General features: G+C 43.7%; 1 protein-coding gene across 2 annotated transcripts in view; it reads right to left on the bottom strand.

Annotated features, from left to right (window-relative positions):
• CNGA3 (cyclic nucleotide gated channel subunit alpha 3) overlaps positions 1-19,722 on the bottom strand; it is a 154,580-nt gene that overhangs the window by 10,005 nt on the left and 124,853 nt on the right. For both annotated transcript variants that reach the window (XM_069757815.1, XM_069757816.1), the window contains 2 exons: positions 17,292-17,399; positions 17,108-17,214 (listed from right to left, as the gene is read on the bottom strand). In XM_069757815.1, coding sequence (XP_069613916.1) covers positions 17,108-17,214; positions 17,292-17,399 — 215 coding nt within the window. The remainder of the gene's footprint in view (positions 1-17,107; positions 17,215-17,291; positions 17,400-19,722) is intronic.

A 19,722-nucleotide genomic window follows, 5' to 3' on the forward strand; every position in this document is an offset into this window, starting at 1 on the left:
ACTGGAACATTGACAAGGAGCAAGGAAGACAGACTCAGGTGGAGCTAAATAGCAAGGCAGCCAACGAGCTCACCAAAACACCTGAGGGAGGAAGCCCAGAGACTGCAATACCACTTGTGACCACAGAAGTGAACTCAGCCACAGAATTCACAACAGGTCTGAATACTTATGACCATGTGATATTTCAGTTTTTCTTTTTTGATAAATTTGCAAAAATGTCTACAGTACAGACCAAAAGTTTGCACACACCTCATTTAAAGATTTTTCTGTATTTTCATGACTATGAAAATTGTACATTCACACTAAAGGCATCAAAACTATGAATTAACACATGTGGAATTATATTCTTAACAAAAAAGTGTGAAACAACTGAAAATATGTCTTTTATTCTAGGTTCTTCAAAGTAGCCACCTTTTGCTTTGATGGCTGCTTTGCACACTCTTGGCATTCTCTTGATGAGCTTCAAGAGGTAGTCACCGGGAATGGTCTTCCAACAATATTGAAGGAGTTCCCAGAGATGCTTAGCACTTGTTGGCCCTTTTGCCTTCACTCTGTGGTACAGCTCACCCCAAACCATCTCGATTGGGTTCAGGTCTGGTGACTGTGGAGGCCAGGTCATCTGGCGTAGCACCCCATCACTCTCCTTCTTGGTAAAATAGCCGTTACACATCCTGGAGGTGTGTTTGGGGTCATTGTCCTGTTGAAAAATAAATGATGGTCCAACTAAATGCAAACCGGTGGAATAGAATGCCGCTGCAAGATGCTGTGGTAGCCATGCCTTCAATTTTGAATAAATCCCCAACAGTGTCACCAGCAAAGCACCCCCGCACCATCACACCTCCTCCTCCATGCTTCACAGTGGGAACCAGGCATTTAGAGTCCATCCGTTCACCTTTTCTGCGTCGCAAAAAGACACGGTTGTTTGAACCAAAGATCTCAAATTTGGACTCATCAGACCAAAGCACAGATTTCCACTGGTCTAATGTCCATTCCTTGTGTTATTTAGCCCAAACAAGTCTCTTCTGCTTGTTGCCTGTCCTTAGCAGTGGTTTCCTAGCAGCTATTTTACCATGAAGGCCTGCTGCACAAAATCTCCTCTTAACAGTTGTTGTAGAGATGTGTCTGCTGCTAGAACTCTGTGTGGCATTGACCTGGTCTCTAATCTGAGCTGCTGTTAACCTGCGATTTCTTAGGCTGGTGACTCGGATAAACTTATCCTCAGAAGTATAGGTGACTCTTGGCCTTCCTTTCCAGGGGCGGTCCTCATGTGAGCCAGTTTCTTAGTAGCGCTTGATGGTTTTTGCCACTGCACTTGGGGACACTTTCAAAGTTTTCTCAATTTTTCGGACTGACTGACCTTAATTTCTTAAAGTAATGATGGCCACTCGTTTTTCTTTACTTAGCTGCTTTTTTCTTGCCATAATATAAATTCTAACAGTCTATTCAGTGGGACTATCAGCTGTGTATCCACCAGACTTCTGCACAACACAACTGATGGTCCCAACCCCATTTATAAGGCAAGAAATACCATTTATTAAACCTGACAGGGCACACCTGTGAAGTGAAAACCATTCCCGGTGACTACCTCTTGAAGCTCATCAAGAGAATGCCAAGAGTGCTCAAAGCAGTCATCAAAGCAGAAGGTAGCTACTTTGAAGAACCTAGAATATAAGACATAATTTCAGTTGTTTCACACTTTTTTGTTAAGTATATAATTCCACATGTGTTAATTCATAGTTTTGATGCCTTCAGTGTGAATGTACAATTTTCATAGTCATGAAAACACAGAAAAATCTTTAAATGAGAAGGTGTGACTGTCCAAACCTTTGGTCTGTACTGTATATTTGTTTTTTTTTCAGTCAAGATGGGGTAGAGAGTGAACATTAATGAGAAAAAAAATGAACTGTTTTGAATTTACCAAATGGCTGCAATGGAACAAAAAGTGAAAAATGTAAAGAGTCTGAATACTTTCCGTACCCACTGTACATACTGTATTTTTCGGATTATAAGACTCACTTTTCCCCCAAATTTGGGGGGAAAATGGGAGTGTGTCTTATAATGTGGATATACCTTACTGGTACCGTTGCTGCAGGCCGCAGGCTGGGATGAGGGAGTGTCCAGTGCTGCGGAGTGCCCGGCGATGCTGCGGGGGTGTCCGGCGGTGGTGTGGGAGTGTCCGCTGCTGCTCCTGGTGTCTCTGGTGCTGTGGGGGGCTCTGCCAACTTTTTGTGAAATATCTCATCCCCCAGCTGAGATCTCTTCTGAGATCTTGGTGCCAAGATCTCCATCTGCGCATGCACTGCCCACCGGCGGCAATTTTCCCAGAGTCCACCCCACAGGAAACCATGGAACTGTGGGGGTCTCTTGTTTTTCACAAAATGTTGGCAGAGCCCCTCGCAGGAGCACTGGAAACAGTGGCAGTAGCACCGGAGACAGCCGCAGCGCACCGGACACCCCAACAGCAGCGGACACAAGCAGCATAACTGGACACCCGAAGTGGCGCACCGCACATGAGAACACTCCCTTATCCCAGCCTGTGGCCTGCAGCATCACCCCACTCCTGCCTCCTACAGCAGCGGCCCTGTGACCCTGCTTCACCGCAGCCACCACCACCGGTAAGCAATAAAACACATGGATTATGAGAAGCACCACCATTAAAAAAAATATGGTATATAACTGACTCCTCTAAAGATAGGGACTTTTTTTTGCTTCTTAGTAGTACTTGAAAGTAGTTACCTACGCACTTGATACTAGTTACCTACCTACTATTGCAAACATTCCATATAACATTGTTATTTGTTACTTTTCATTTCAAAATATGTATGAAAAAATATACAGTAAAGAATATGGGAAAAAAAAGGAGAAAAAATTTAAAAAAACGAAGAGCGAAGGGGAGGTGAATCTGTATATCTGTGAGCATACCAGTGAGTGGCAGATTAAATAAATGGGTTGGAGCGTACTATGTCTCGTGATATGTCATTTGCATTAAACGTCTCTCTAAAGCGATGTGTTTTCACTGAGCTAGTCTATCAAGTGCGTAGGTAACTAGCATTAAGTGTGTAGGTAACTAGTTTCAAATGCTACTAGGAAGCAGAAAAAGTCTCACTTTATCTTGTAAGGTGGCTGCAGGACACACGGTGGATGGGAGATCATAGGTGAGCTCTGTGATATAAACCTAGAGTAGTGCTCTAGTACACATAGTACTAATGGACTTAATTGGTCATATCAGGGTCAGGTCTAATTGTGAGTAGCTGAAAAGTTAGGGTGAGGTGGCTGTTAGGAGTTGAGTTCCCGCCACTGCACAGGGGGAATCTCGAGCCATGTCTGCTGTGGTCTCCCATTCTGCTTCAGCCACAGTGGAGCCTGATCATGGGAGATGTCGGTCCCAGTGTCTAGCTCAGCCTGATACTGTGCAAAGGGTTACTGCTTCCTTTCCAGGTTCTGCTTTTGTAGCCAGCACTGGTCAGCGGTGTGCAGGCTTTTCTGGGACTAAGTCCTGCTTTGCACACACTGAGCATGCCCATGGGAGGACCTCTCATTGGAGGTCGGGGGTCACACCCTCAGGCCCTGTAGCAGCTCCTATTGGACCACTTGGAAGGTCCTTGTCTGCTACAGCTATAAAAAGTTTGCATGGCCGCACGGCCATGCGCTAGTATCAAACCAAAGTCTATGAGCTCAGCGCAGCGTGGTCATGTCTGGATGTGGTGAGGGTTTGGCTGAAATAAGCCCCTAGAATACCAGCACCTCCGGTGAGGAGTTTGTATGTGTGTATTCAGGGCCTTGGCTGAAATAAGCCGCTAGAATACCAGCACCTCCGGTTTGCTTATTTCTCTGACTGCATGACCACAGTTTTGCTCTGTTTGGTAGCTGTGTACCTCTGTGAGGTTAACAGGGCACAGCATCTTGTTTCTAGTGAATCTGTAGAGTTAACAGAGTTCACTTATACTGCCATATAGCGCCGCAATTTGCCAGCAGCAGGTTCCTCTCCTGCACGGTGGACCCCGGGTTGCGAACGCACCTATTAATACATATATATATATACTTGGTGCATTCCGCCAACCCTAGCAGTGGCAGCTCACTAAATCTTCCCCACTGGGTGCGGTTCACATGGTAAAATGGGACCTATTTATCTCAGTCATGATTCTGTGAATGGAAGTGTGTATATCTTCTGCATTGTGTGGCTTTGCTAAAGGATTAAGAATCTGGACTCTAAGTCAAGTAGGCAAACCCGCACTATTGTATGGACTGTTTAATTTGTGTTTCACTTTGTGCTGGACAAGGGTTGTATTTAAGTTCTCCTGTGATGTGGTTTATGAGGACTGAAATAAACTAGCTGGACTTTTAAATAGAAATGGTTCCTGTGATGCCTCATATCACTCCCAGGTGAGTAACATTGTTACATTTAGTGGAGAATGCGGGCAGTGTGTTACTACTACAGAACTACTGCATGTCTTGAGAGAAGGCAGCTATAAGCAACAATAGCTGGCACAACAGGAAACAAATAAGCTGTGCATGCAACAGCTCCAGAAGCAGCACCATCAACAGATCCAACAACAGCAGCAACAAGTCCAGCGCTGACAACAGCAGCAGCATATTGAATTACTCACAAAGGCAGTGTGTGGCACGGTGGCAGCTCGGATTCCAAGGTCAGCTGATGATTTCTCTGTCCGTAAGCCTTGCAGAAAATTACCCCCAGTGATGACAGAGGCTTTTTTAACCATTTTGAAAGGCTCTCTGATAGGAAGAAACTCCTGCCAGAGCAGTAGGCAGATGTCTTGGCACCATACTTACCGGGGGAGCCACAAAAGGCCGACTATGATTTAGCCTTACAGGACGCCAATGAATATGCAAAATGGAACACAGAAATGTTGGTACGCTTGTGGGTAACAATGACTGCCAGGGCACAATGGGTCCTCTACTGGGCATATCACTGTGACAAACCCCCTTGCTCCCAAATGTTTGATCTGCTGTAACTTGTTCAAAAATGGTTGCAGCCAAAGTACTCTATCCCGACGCAGATGGTGGCATGAGTTGTAATGTTCCGGATCATGCACTCCCTTCCAAGGCCGATGCAAACTTGTGTTGCCCAGGGAGATCCCCAGAGCGCAGATGACTTGGTCGAAAGGTATCATGGGTTGAGGGTTCCTTGGGAAGGCAACCCATTCCGTACTGCGGTTTCCATCAGGGGGTGGATGCTCAAAAGGAGGTGTCCAATTGGAGAATGTAATTTGCAGTAAATGTCACCACCCAGGTCATATAGCGGCTGCCCACTGTCGCCTGACCACAGAGCAAATGGACTGTAAAATGGGAAGTCAGAGTCAATTCTATGCATATCCAACCTGCAATGTGGACTGTGGGTGTCCGCTGCATTCACGGGAATGCTAATTGCTATCCAGTTGCCAGAGTGGTCATTGAGATGGCCCGGGGTACAAAGTCTCATAAGGTCGGCATGGTCCAGGTTTTATTGCATAAACTTTTTATAGGCCCGGACTTTGTGTTGTTTTGTGACTTGTGGGGGAGGGGGAAAGGCCTCGACTGCTCAGATAAGAGATGGGTTGTCCCTAGAGAAGTCTCACCACACCTAGAGTCTGACAGGTTTCCCTTCTGTGTGGTGGGAGATAAAGAGGTATTATCTATTGAGGCCAACATTCCTGAGAGGAGGAGGAGAGAAATTTTTGGGTCAATAAAACTTATGCTTAAGAAGGTCATAGAAAAGGACGGTCAAGACTGGGACTGTCTCCTTGCATGTCTATTATTCTTCATCTGGGAGGTTCCACAACTTTTACTGGATTCTCTCTGAATTCCTGCATGGCCAACAGCCAACATCCGCAAGGTCTCCTTGATATTCCAAAGGAAACCTGGGAAGCCGAGGTCACGCTCCACTGGAGCATCATTGAGCATGTCACCCAGATGCAGGAGAGGGTAGCAAAGGTAATGCTCATCATAAGGAAACCTCCTTCAGGCCCAATAGGCTCAATCCTTGGTCTACAACCGGTCAGCCAGGGTGAGGCAGTTCAGTGCTGAGGACTGAGTCCTTGTGCTTAATTCCATGATAGAAAGTTTTTGGCCAAATTGCAAGGTCCCTATGAGGTGGATAGAAAAGCTTGGTGAAGTGAACTACAAGGTTCATCAACTGGGAAGATGTAAGTTGTACCAGGTATACCACATTAATCTTATTAAGCCATGGCATGACAGGGACCTCGTTGAAACTCCCTGTATGCTGGTCAAGCCAGTAGGGGATATTGAAGATGTCACCATAGCTGAGACGCTGTAGAAGGCCCAAAAACAGTAGTGTCGGGAATTGCTGCAGCAGAACCGGACCTGTTCTTAGATTTGCCAGGGTGTACAGATGTCATAGAACATGAGGTTGTAATGGAACCCTATGTGCAGGTGAACTTAAAGGGACTCTGTCACCTGAATTTGGAGGGAACAATCTTCAGCCATAGGGGCGGGGTTTTCGGGTGTTTGATTCACCCTTTCCTTACCCGCTGGCTGCATGCTGGCTGCAATATTGGATTGAAATTCATTCTCTGTCCTCCATAGTACACGCCTGCGCAAGGCAAGATTGCCTTGTGCAGGCATGTACTACGGAGGACAGAGAATGAACTTCAGTCCAATATTGCAGCCAGTGGGTAAGAAAAGGGTGAATCAAACACCCAAAACCCCCGCCCCTATGGCTGAAGATTGTTCCCTCCAAATTCAGGTGACAGAGTCCCTTTAAAGTCCTACCGAATTCCCAAAGCCTGCTGAGAGCTCATCTCCAAGGAAGTGAAGCATATGTTGAATCTTGGAGTAATTGAGAAATCTAAGAGCAGGTGATCTTGCCCGATTGTCCTTGTTCCAAAACCCGATGGAGAATGGAGATTCTGTAATGATTATCGTAAACTGAACGAAGTCTCCAAGTTCAACACATATCCAATGCCGTTTGTCAAGGAACTGATTGAGAGACTTGGACTGGCAAGATACATAACCACTTTGGATCTAACAAAGGGATATTGACAAAGATGGCTTTCTCAATGCTCGATGGATGCTTCCAATACATCCAGATGTTTCCAATTGAAAAATGTTTGTGTTACCCGCTGGTTTCTAAACATGAAGGATTTCCACTTCCATGCGGAACATAGAGCTGGGAAGTTACATAGTAATGCCGATGCTCTCTCGAGAATTCCATGTCAAGTGGTAGAAGATGCTTAACCTCACACCTTTAGTTCTAGATAAATGGCATGCACTCTGTTGACTGTTGGACAGGTGCAGGCTGAACCCGGAAGTAATCCGGTCAAAGTCATACAATTAAAGAAACAGCCGCACTCAAAATGTGGATTTTCAAATGCATAACATGAACCAGATTTATTCAAGTCACCACAGTGTTATTAAACAGGCATCGCTCTTGTTTCTGCAGCTCCTTCTGGGACCCCTGTCCTCCTTCATGCCATACCGGACCCCTCTATTTATTACCTATAGCTCATTACTGGGAGCTCTTACGTTTTTCCACTGCCACTTCTTTTTTTCTAATTTTACCTCTACTAAAGTGTGGTTTGATAAAGACCCATTATGGGGTCGAAGCGTTACCTACCTTTACACTTTAATAACACTGTGGTGACTTGAATTAACATGGTTCATGTTATGCATTTGAAAATCCACATTTTGAGTGCGGCTGTGTCTTTAATTGTATAACCCCACAGCTTTAGGCAGAGGGGTAGTGGACATGTGATATGTATCAAAGAGGAGCATGTCCTCAGTGATATAAACCGGGAGTAATGTTCTAGTATACATAGTACTAAGAAGGGTTAATCGGCCATATTAGGGCCAGGTCTTATTGTAAGCAGCTGAAGAGTTAGGGCTAGACGGGGGTAACAATATCTTACCCCTAGATGTGGTTCATATGGTAAAATGGGACCTGTTCATCTCACACATGGTACTGTGTATGGAGCTCTGTAGACCTCCTGGATTGTGTGGGTTTGCTAAAAGACTAAGAAACTGGACTCTAAGCCAAACAGGCGAACCCACACTGTTGTATGGACTTTTTACTTTATGATTTACTTTATGATTCCCTTTGTTTCAAACAAGGGCTATATTTAATTTTTCCAGTCATGTGGTTTATGAGAAATTAAATAAACCAGCCAGACTTTTAAATATAAACGGTTCCTGTGATACCTCACATCGTTCCCAAGTGAGTGTCATTGCAACAATCTTTAGAGGAGTCAGTTATATATATTTTAGTGTTCATTTTTTTAAATTATGTATGGATTAGTAACATATATTATAACTGACGCCTCTAAAGATAAAGAGAGACTTTTTCTGCTTTTTTGTAGCACTTGAAACTAGTTACCTAAGCATTTGTCAGACTAGCTCAGAGATAACACATATTTAGAGGGATATTTAATGCAAATAACACATCACGAGATGTGGAAGGTTCAAATCCGTTTATTTAATCTGCCACTAACTGGTATACACATGGACATACAGATTCACCCCTCCTTCTCGCTTCGTTTTTTTTCTCCTTATTTTTTTCCATATTCTTTATATTTATTCATATATATGTTTTAATTATTGCATTGAAAATGAAAAGTAATAATGTTATATGGAATGTTTTTAATATATGTTGATGCAGAAAGATAGCACATGTGATCTTTTTCCCCAACCTTTTTTGTTTGGCGCCCTAATTCAATTTTTTTATGCATTTAACCACATGTAGGTAACCTTGCCCCTTTTCATGTCATTGTTCTGAGGAAGGAGTTGTTTTTGACTTTGAAACGCGTTGACAGTAAACCACTTTACATTTTTAATTACTTTGTCCTCGGATCTTGGAATCAGCAGCGCATTTGAGATCCACTATTCCTGTTTGCACATTACAACTTTGATCAACTGTGGATGTTTCAGCAGCTGTCAGTTACGCCATAATACACACAACCCTATAAGGTGAGCAGGTCACCCTTATCTTTATCTTTTACAGCTAAAATATTGGTAACAAAGTGTCACGATATGGTATGATATATCATATAAGTAGTTTCTCTTGCAGCAGGCGGGGGGCTAAAAAGCCCCCCCCCCCTTCCCTTTCACTCAGCCAAGAGCTGCTTTGCCAATGTACTGGGGGGAGTTTTATGGCCGAAAGGTATTTACGACCAGGTTAGAATCTTCCTCCAGCTGGAACTGGAAAAATGGCTCCAAAATTCATGAAATATTCTTTGTTTGGTTTTTGTACGATTTTATGCACAATGTTTACGTTAAGAACACGAAAATATATATTCGTATTCCCACTCAGTGTATCTACCCATCCCTTGAAACTCGGGCTTCTAACTCCATCTGGTAAAGAAGTAGGGATTTCTCTGTAAATATGTATCCCAGATAGGACATATTTGATCTCATTAGAATGCTCATGTTAATCCAAGATGAATGATGGGTTTGTTATGACTCTGACATGTTTTGTAGTGAAGTTATAGAAATCAGAGAAAATAGTTTAAAGTTTACTCAGAATGTAGAGAGAGGAGGGTCTGGATAAACCAGCCTTTCTGTGATGTCACAGCCTTAAGGTTTTAAGTGTCTGGCAGGCTCTGAGGAGTCACTCTTTTTCTTGACTTCTTGTCTTCTCCTGAAGCCAGCAGCACGTCCAATGAGCTGGGACGTATGGAAAAAACTCCACAAGCCTGGTTGCCTGCCATGCTTTGAACATGTGAGTGTTACATTTTCTCATTTAATCCCTGTTTATTTCATAATTACCCTTGTACATATTTGCAATTGTCTCATTTGTAACATCTTAATAAAATATTTTTGATAAAGCACTGCCTAATTTTTATGGGATATAATATTTAATATTAGTTCGTTCTCCTGTTCTAAACCGTACCCTAAGTCTTCTGAAGGGAAATACGCTACTGTTACTGTTGTGTTGGGTTAGCTTCAGACCCGTTTAAACGAAGCTGGTGGCAGCGATAGTGTGCAGACTGTTGAGTGATGCTGTAGCGGCTGCGGCGCTGATAATTATTGTTCCTGCCTGAGTGGGAGTAGTTATCGCGTCGCTGCAGCGTGCCCAATAGCCAGTACATAGCAGGCAGCCTTTCTGGCGACTAATTACCCAGGGTGCGGTACCTAATCTGACCTGAGAGTAAGGGGGCGCCAGAGAGCTGCAAGTGTTAAGTGGAACTGTAAGCGGGATATACATAAATCCCTGCAGTTTGTGGTATATTGAAAAGCACTGAGATACCTAGAATAAGCCCCTGCTGTAAACTAAGAGGTCAATAGCCTTTTGTGTGTTTTCTCATCACATTGTTAGCAGTGGAGGGATAACTGTTGTGAATTCTGTTGTCAAGCTCCCTCATGTGGTCGTGAATGGTACTTCGGTGAGTTCTGTCTGTGGGCTCCCTCTGGTGGCTGTCAGTGGAGCTGCTGCTTCTGAGGTTCCTTACACAGGTGACGTGGTTTATCCTTTGGTTGGCTTCTCTATTTAACTCCACTTAGATCGTTACTCCATGCCAGCTGTCAATGTTTCTGCATTGGTTCAGTTCGCTCTTGGATCTTTCTGGTGACCTGTCTACTCCAGCAGAAGCTAAGTTCCTGATAGTATCTAATTCGTTTATTGTTTTCTTGTCCAGCTGGATATCTTGATTTTGTCTTGCTAGCTGGAAGCTCTGGGATGCAGAGTGGCACCTCCGCACCGTTAGTCGGTGCGGAGGTCTTTTTGCACACTCTGCGTGGTCTTTTGTAGTTTTTTGTGCTGATCGCAAAGCTTCCTTTCCTATCCTCTGTCTATTTAGTAAGTCTGGCCTACCTTTGCTGAAACCTGTTTCATTTCTGCGTTTGTGACTTTCATCTTTACTCACAGTCATTATATGTAGGGGGCTGCCTTTTCCTTTGGGGAATTTCTCTGAGGCAAGGTAGGCTTTATTTTCTTTCTCTAGGGCTAGCTAGCTCTTAGGCTGTGACGAGGCGCCTAGGTAGAGTCAGGAGCGCTCCACGGCTATTTCTAGTGTGTGTGATAGGATTAGGGATTGCGGTCAGCAGAGCTCCCACATCCCAGAGCTTGTCCTGTGTGAGTTTTAACTATCAGGTCATTCCGGGTGCTCCTAACCACCAGGTCACAACAGTACAGCTGGCCCAAAGTATTAATGCATCTCAATAGAGGGATAAGAGAAGTTCTGAGACCATTTTTTTTTTCTTTGCACTGTGTTTTGTCTTTCTTTTCCCCTAAACCTTTGGGTGGTTGAGGACACAGGTGTAGATATGGACATTCAAGGTCTGTCCTCTTGTGTGGATCATCTCACTGCAAGGGTACAAAACATTCAAGATTTTGTGGTTCAGAATCCGATGTTAGAGCCTAGAATTCCTATTCCTGATTTATTTTCTGGGAATAGATCTAAGTTTCTGAATTTCAAAAATAATTGTAAACTGTTTCTAGCTTTGAAACCCCACTCCTCTGGTGACCCTGCTCAACAAGTAAAAATCATTATTTCTTTGTCGCGTGGTGACCCTCAAGACTGGGCATTTTCCCTTGCGCCAGGAGATCCTGCATTGCGTGATGTTGATGCGTTTTTTCTGGCGCTTGGATTGCTTTATGATGAACCAAATTCAGTGGATCAGGCAGAGAAAATCTTGCTGGCTTTGTGTCAGGGTCAGGATGAAGCGGAGGTGTACTGTCAGAAGTTTAGAAAGTGGTCTGTGCTTACTCAGTGGAATGAATGTGCCCTGGCGGCAATTTTCAGAAAGGGTCTTTCTGAAGCCCTTAAGGATGTCATGGTGGGATTTCCCACGCCTGCTGGTCTGAATGAGTCTGTGTCCTTGGCCATTCAGATCGATCGGCGCTTGCGTGAGTGCAAAGCTGTGCACCATTTGGCGGTGATCTCTGAGAATAGGCCTGAGCCTATGCAGTGTGATAGGACTTTGACCAGAGCTGAACGGCAAGAACACAGACGTCGGAATGGACTGTGTTTTTACTGTGGTGAATCCACTCATGCTATCTCCGATTGTCCTAAGCGCACTAAGCGGTTCGCTAGGTCTGCCACCATTGGTACGGTACAGTCTAAATTTCTTTTGTCCGTTACTCTGATTTGCTCTCTGTCGTCCTATTCTGTTATGGCATTTGTGGATTCAGGTGCTGCCCTGAATTTGATGGACTTGGAGATTGTCAGGCGCTGTGGTTTTTCCTTGGAGCCCTTGCAGTATCCTATTCCATTGAGAGGAATTGATGCTACGCCTTTGGCCAGGAATAAACCTCAGTACTGGACGCAATTGACCATGTGCATGGCTCCTGCACATCAGGAGGATATTCGCTTTTTGGTGTTGCATAATCTGCATGATGTGGTCGTTTTGGGGTTGCCATGGCTACAGGTCCATAATCTAGTATTGGATTGGAAATCTATGTCTGTGTCTGGCTGGGGTTGTCAATGGGTACATGGTGATGTTCGATTGCTGTCAATTTCACCTTCCACTCCTTCTGAAGTCCATGAGTTTTTATCAGATTACCGGGATGTATTTGAGGAGCCCAAATCCGGTGCCCTACCTCCTCATAGGGATTGCGATTGTGCTATTAATTTGATTCCCGGTAGTAAGTTTCCTAAGGGCCGACTGTTGAATTTATCTGTGCCAGAGCACGCTGCTATGCGGAGTTATGTAAAGGAATCCTTGGAGAAGGGTCATATTCGCCCGTCGTCGTCACCATTGGGAGCAGGGTTATTTTTTGTGGCCAAGAAGGATGGCTCTTTGAGACCTTGTATTGATTACCGCCTTCTTAATAAGATCACATTCAAATTTCAGTATCCTTTGCCGCTGCTGTCTGATTTGTTTGCTCGGATTAAGGGGGCTAGTTGGTTCACCAAGATAGATCTTCGAGGGGCGTATAATCTTGTGCGAATTAAACAGGGTGATGAATGGAAAACAGCATTTAATACGCCCGAGGGCCATTTTGAGTACCTGGTTATGCCATTCGGGCTTTCTAATGCTCCATCTGTGTTTCAGTCCTTTATGCATGACATCTTCCGAGAGTACCTGGATAGATTCATGATTGTATATTTGGATGACATTTTGGTCTTTTCGGATGATTGGGAGTCTCATGTGAAGCAGGTCAGAATGGTGTTCCAGGTCCTTCGTGCGAATTCCTTGTTTGTGAAGGGGTCAAAGTGTCTCTTTGGAGTTCAGAAGGTTTCATTTTTGGGTTTCATTTTTTCCCCTTCTACTGTCGAGATGGACCCTGTTAAAGTTCAGGCTATTTATGATTGGACTCAGCCGACATCTGTGAAGAGCCTACAGAAGTTCCTGGGCTTTGCTAATTTTTACCGTCGCTTCATCGCTAATTTTTCTAGTATTGCTAAACCGTTGACTGATTTGACCAAGAAAGGTGCTGATGTGGTCAATTGGTCCTCTGCGGCTGTAGAGGCTTTTCAGGAGTTGAAGCGTCGTTTTTCTTCTGCCCCTGTGCTGTGCCAGCCAGATGTTTCGCTCCCGTTTCAGGTCGAGGTTGATGCTTCTGAGATTGGTGCAGGGGCTGTTTTGTCGCAAAGAAGTTCTGATGGCTCGGTGATGAAACCATGTGCCTTCTTTTCTAGAAAATTCTCGCCTGCTGAGCGCAATTATGATGTTGGCAATCGAGAGTTGTTGGCCATGAAGTGGGCATTCGAGGAGTGGCGACATTGGCTTGAAGGAGCTAAACATCGCGTGGTGGTCTTGACGGATCACAAGAATTTGACTTATCTCGAGTCTGCCAAACGGTTGAATCCTAGACAGGCTCGATGGTCGCTTTTTTTCTCCCGTTTTGATTTTGTGGTTTCATACCTTCCGGGATCTAAGAATGTGAAGGATGATGCCCTGTCAAGGAGTTTTGTGTCTGACTCTCCGGGTGTTCCGGAGCCGGCGGGTATTCTTAAAGAGGGGGTAATTTTGTCTGCCATCTCCCCTGATTTGCGGCGCGTGCTGCAGAAGTTTCAGGCTGATAGACCTGACCGTTGTCCAACGGAGAAACTGTTTGTCCCTGATAGATGGACTAGTAGAGTTATCTCTGAGGTTCATTGTTCGGTGTTGGCTGGTCATCCTGGAATCTTTGGTACCCTAGATTTGGTGGCTAGATCATTTTGGTGGCCTTCTTTGTCACGGGATGTGCGTTCTTTTGTGCAGTCCTGTGGGACTTGTGCTCGGGCTAAGCCCTGCTGTTCTCGTGCCAGTGGGTTGCTTTTGCCCTTGCCGGTCCCGAAGGGGCCCTGGACGCATATTTCCATGGATTTTATTTCTGATCTCCCTGTTTCTCAAAGGATGTCGGTCATTTGGGTGGTTTGTGATCGCTTCTCTAAGATGGTCCATTTGGTACCCTTGTCTAAATTGCCTTCCTCCTCTGATTTGGTGCCATTGTTTTTCCAGCATGTGGTTCGTTTGCATGGCATTCCGGAGAACATCGTCTCGGACAGAGGTTCCCAGTTTGTTTCAAGGTTTTGGCGGTCCTTTTGTGCTAAGATGGGCATTGATTTGTCTTTTTCTTCGGCTTTCCATCCTCAGACTAATGGCCAAACTGAACGAACTAATCAGACTTTGGAAACATATCTGAGATGCTTTGTTTCTGCTGATCAGGATGATTGGGTGTCCTTCTTGCCTTTGGCTGAGTTCGCCCTTAATAATCGGGCCAGCTCGGCTACTTTGGTTTCTCCTTTTTTCTGCAATTCTGGTTTCCATCCTCGTTTCTCTTCAGGGCAGGTTGAGCCTTCGGACTGTCCTGGTGTGGATACTGTGGTGGACAGGTTGCAGCAGATTTGGACTCATGTGGTGGACAATTTGACATTGTCCCAGGAGAAGGCTCAACGTTTCGCTAACCGCCGGCGCTGTGTTGGTCCCCGACTTCGGGTTGGGGATTTGGTTTGGTTGTCATCTCGTCATGTTCCTATGAAGGTTTCCTCTCCTAAGTTTAAGCCTCGTTTCATTGGGCCATATAAGATTTCTGAAGTTCTTAATCCTGTGTCATTTCGTTTGGACCTTCCAGCTTCTTTTGCCATCCATAATGTGTTCCATAGGTCGTTGTTGCGGAGATACGTGGCGCCTATGGTTCCCTCCGTTGATCCTCCTGCCCCGGTGTTGGTCGAGGGGGAGTTGGAGTATGTGGTGGAGAAGATTTTGGATTCTCGTGTTTCAAGACGGAAACTCCAGTACCTGGTCAAGTGCAAGGGTTATGGTCAGGAAGATAATTCCTGGGTTTTTGCCTCTGATGTTCATGCTGCCGATTTAGTTCGTGCCTTTCACTTGGCTCATCCTGATCGGCCTGGGGGCTCGGGTGAGGGTTCGGTGACCCCTCCTCAAGGGGGGGGGGTACTGTTGTGAATTCTGTTGTCAAGCTCCCTCATGTGGTCGTGAATGGTACTTCGGTGAGTTCTGTCCGTGGGCTCCCTCTGGTGGCTGTCAGTGGAGCTGCTGCTTCTGAGGTTCCTTACACAGGTGACGTGGTTTATCCTTTGGTTGGCTTCTCTATTTAACTCCACTTAGATCGTTACTCCATGCCAGCTGTCAATGTTTCTGCATTGGTTCAGTTCGCTCTTGGATCTTTCTGGTGACCTGTCTACTCCAGCAGAAGCTAAGTTCCTGATAGTATCTAATTTGTTTATTGTTTTATTGTCCAGCTGGATATCTTGATTTTGTCTTGCTAGCTGGAAGCTCTGGGATGCAGAGTGGCATCTCCGCACCGTTAGTCGGTGCGAAGGTCTTTTTGCACACTCTGCGTGGTCTTTTGTAGTTTTTTGTGCTGATCGCAAAGCTTCCTTTCCTATCCTCTGTCTATTTAGTAAGTCTGGCCTCTCTTTGCTGAAACCTGTTTCATTTCTGCGTTTGTGACTTTCATCTTTACTCACAGTCAATATATGTGGGGGGCTGCCTTTTCCTTTGGGGAATTTCTCTGAGGCAAGGTAGGCTTTATTTTCTTTCTCTAGGGCTAGCTAGCTCTTAGGCTGTGACGAGGCGCCTAGGTAGAGTCAGGAGCGCTCCACGGCTATTTCTAGTGTGTGTGATAGGATTAGGGATTGCGGTCAGCAGAGCTCCCACATCCCAGAGCTTGTCCTGTGTGAGTTTTAACTATCAGGTCATTCCGGGTGCTCCTAACCACCAGGTCATAACAGATAACTAAGATAAGCCCCCCTGCACATGTGATAGCCGTCTGTTGGCCCAAAGTAACCCCGACCCGTGACGTAGGGGTGACGGTCACGGTGTGAATCGTGACAAATTGGTGGCAGCGGTCAGGGAATCCTGACACAAAGCTGTAGCTGTCAGAGAAGATTAGGCGGTTCAGAAAAGAAAGAAAAAAGACGACTGATGTATGGACTTTTCTGAAGTCAAGATTCCATTATTAATTTATGAATTAAAGTGAACCTGTCAGCAGGATTTTGATCAGTAAACCATTCAGGTCGGTGCCGTTATACAGACTAAAATGATATAACTGGGTTGATGAAATCCATCTTGTGGTTGTTGTTTAATCATTATTTATAATTTTCAGTGAATGAGATGCTCGCACTTTGGGGTGGCCTGTGGGGGGGTCTTCATGTGGTGCTCTGATTACATATGCATCTTTATGGGCTTATGAGATTTGATTATTGTACAAACTGCATAGAATATTGTGTGGGAAACAAAAGAAAAAATTAACATTCATCACGCAGGCGACCGCGCCTGCACTGTAACATGATACAATGATTAATATGCATATATTAATTTATGATTTAGTCATATAGTATTGTGGGGAGAAAAAAAATAATTATCTTCATTAAAATGGCACCGGAGGCGGCACTTGCACAGTAGCATCTATCGCCTAACCACATAAATCCCCCCCACAGGCCGCCCCAAAGCACCAGAATATCATGAACTGAAAATCGCAAATACAGATTAAACAACAACCACAAGACGGATTTCATCAACCAAGGTATTACTTTAATCAGTATAACAGCGCCAACCTGACAGTGTGTGTAGTTTACTGAGCACAATCCTGCAGATAGGTTTGCTTTAAACACCTACATACCGACACTTTGCAAAGTAAGCTTTAAAGTGCCCCTTTACACAATCTTTTAACTATATAAAAATTATTAAAGAGGAATGGTATATGTCATTGCAGTTGAAGTGTTGATAACTAATCATTGGCAGTGCTAGTCCTAGAATAACTCACCAGTTCTGAATCTTACTAGCGTGTCCATGATGTATACAACATCTGCACTGTAATCCAGGACAATCCACAGGATAATGTTATTTTTCTGTAATTCATCAAAACACGCTCTATAAACACAGAAAAAAGTACCAGTTGTCAGTATGACTGAAGCCAATGCGAAGCACATGACATCTGCTATACTTACCTGCAAACAAGAAAGCACCAGTTATACATCACAGGTACAAAGATGATTGATAGCCATCTGTAGTAGAAGTTACTGGCTGGATCAACTATGAAGACTTCCTTTTTCTTTCTATAATTATATAATGCAAGTATTAAAAGTACATCAGAGAACAAGAAATGCTACAAGAAGTAGCAAAGAGACATCGACAGTCAGTAAACTGTTTTATCTTTATGTACAGTGGGTACGGAAAGTATTCAGACCCTTTTAATTTTTTCACTCTGTTTCATTGCAGCCGTTTGGTAAATTCAAAAAAGTTCATTTTTTTTTTCTCATTAGTGTACACTCTGCACCCCATCTTGATGGCCAGGTCTAAGAAGACTTCTGGTGGTCCCAAACTTCTTCCATTTAAGGATAATGGAGGCCACCGTTCTCTTAGGAACCTTGAGCATTGCAGAAATTCTTTTGTAACCTTGGTCAGATCTGTGCCTTGCCTCAATTCTGTCTCTGAGCTCCTTGGTCAGTTCCTTTGACCTCATGATTCTCATTTGGTCTGACATGCACTGTGAGCTGTGAGGTCTTATATAGACAGGTGTGTGCCTTTCCAAATCAAGTTCTATCAGTTTAATACAACAGTTGAACTCCAGTGAAAGAGTGGAACCATTTCAAGGAGGATCACAAGGAAATGGACAGTATGTGACTTAAATATGAGTGTCTGAGCAAAGAGTCTGAATACTTATGACCATATGATATTTCAGTTTTTCTTTTTTAATAAATTTGCAAAAATGTCTACATTTGTTTTTTTCAGTCAAGATGGGGTGCAGAGTGTACATTAATGAGAAAAAAATGAACTTTTTTGAATTTACCAAATGGCTGCAATGAAACAGAGTGAAAAATGTAAAGGGGTCTGAATACTTTCCATACCCACTGTATCTGTCAATGAGAGGAATATGAAGCACTCTAGAGAGGGTCAAAAGCACACACAATAGGGCAGTACTGTAAGGAAAAAGAACCCCTGAGGGGGTAGTTGTTCTCACCTGGTGGTCTGGTGGTATTATGTGATGACACAACATCTGTTTAATTGTGAATATCCACTTTTATATCTTCTGATATCTTCCAGATGTGTATTAACCAGAATGAACAAAATGACGTTAGTTGGGCTTCACTGCAGGAAATGAGGAGCCTTTGAGTTTAAGATAAAAAAAACATTTTGGTCCTTTGACCTTGAGAAAGGTGCCGAAACACGTTGCTACTAATAAAAACCTTATCTGAAACTTCAAAGCTCCTAATTTCACGCAGAGCAGCCCCCTAACATGATTCTCTCCATTCTGGTAAATGAGGGAAATATAAGACAATACCAACTTAAAATGGGAAATATCAGGCACATGGGCCAGGATGAACCAGAATACCTATTTTAACATGATTTTACAAAAAATATTACATCACATAATTTCTGTTACCAAGAAAGAAATGTTTCAATGAATAATAAGCAGATTTTATAAGATTAAATATATCAACAATTAAAAAGTTGTGGACACATTTGCACAGTGTTTTATATTGTTTATTCATTTCCGGAATGCAAAATTATTAAACTTTATAACCAGTCTTTAGTAAAAATTTGCTCTCCTTTTGTTGTCATAGCATCAGTATAACTCCTTCACATATATACTGTAGTTGTCTTTTTGCTTCTGACAAAAAGTCTGAGAGCACTCTGCTTCTGGCTGTGTCAGCACTCTCTGGGACTATCCCTCCTTAGCACCTTCACCCATACAGGTACCGGCAGCACTTTTCTTAGCAAAAAACTTTTTTTTTTGCCGTGACCTTGCTGTTGCAATGGTCTTCATGCACCTTTAAGCACCTGCACTTTAATGGATTTTTTCTATGAGGCACATCTGCCTTCTATTTTCTTTGGTGCAATATGATATTCTAACATGGATAATCTGCACTCTACATGAGTTTACACTTATTAGATATCTACATTGCAACAGGGTGCTGCTAGCACACTTACAGCCTATTTGTGTCGAATATAATTTTCCCACTGGGCTGATATTATTAATCTCTTCACAGTAATAGGTTATGTTTGATGGCTTTTCTGATATTGTGTGTGCAGTTACCTGTTTCACTTGAATTGTATTGGTTGCTTGGAGGTCACTCTGTTCAGGGTTTTCTTCCCCTTTTCTTTATATTATGTATATATTGGTTTCTAATTTTATCTGAATATATGAATACATTTTGTATTTTACTTTGGGTTGTGTACTTCCCTTCTTTTGGGTATACTCTCTGGTAGGAGGCAGACATCTCAGCGAATGAAGAATGCTTGGTGGAGAGCAACTAAAGGTACCGTCACACATAACGATATCGTTGCTTTTTGTGACATAGCAACGATATCGTTAACTAAATCGTTATGTGTGACAGCGACCAACGATCAGGCCCCTGCTGGGAGATTGTTGGTCGC

The sequence above is a fragment of the Ranitomeya imitator genome, chromosome 3, assembly GCF_032444005.1.
Source record: "Ranitomeya imitator isolate aRanImi1 chromosome 3, aRanImi1.pri, whole genome shotgun sequence".
Classification (NCBI taxonomy): domain Eukaryota; kingdom Metazoa; phylum Chordata; class Amphibia; order Anura; family Dendrobatidae; genus Ranitomeya; species Ranitomeya imitator.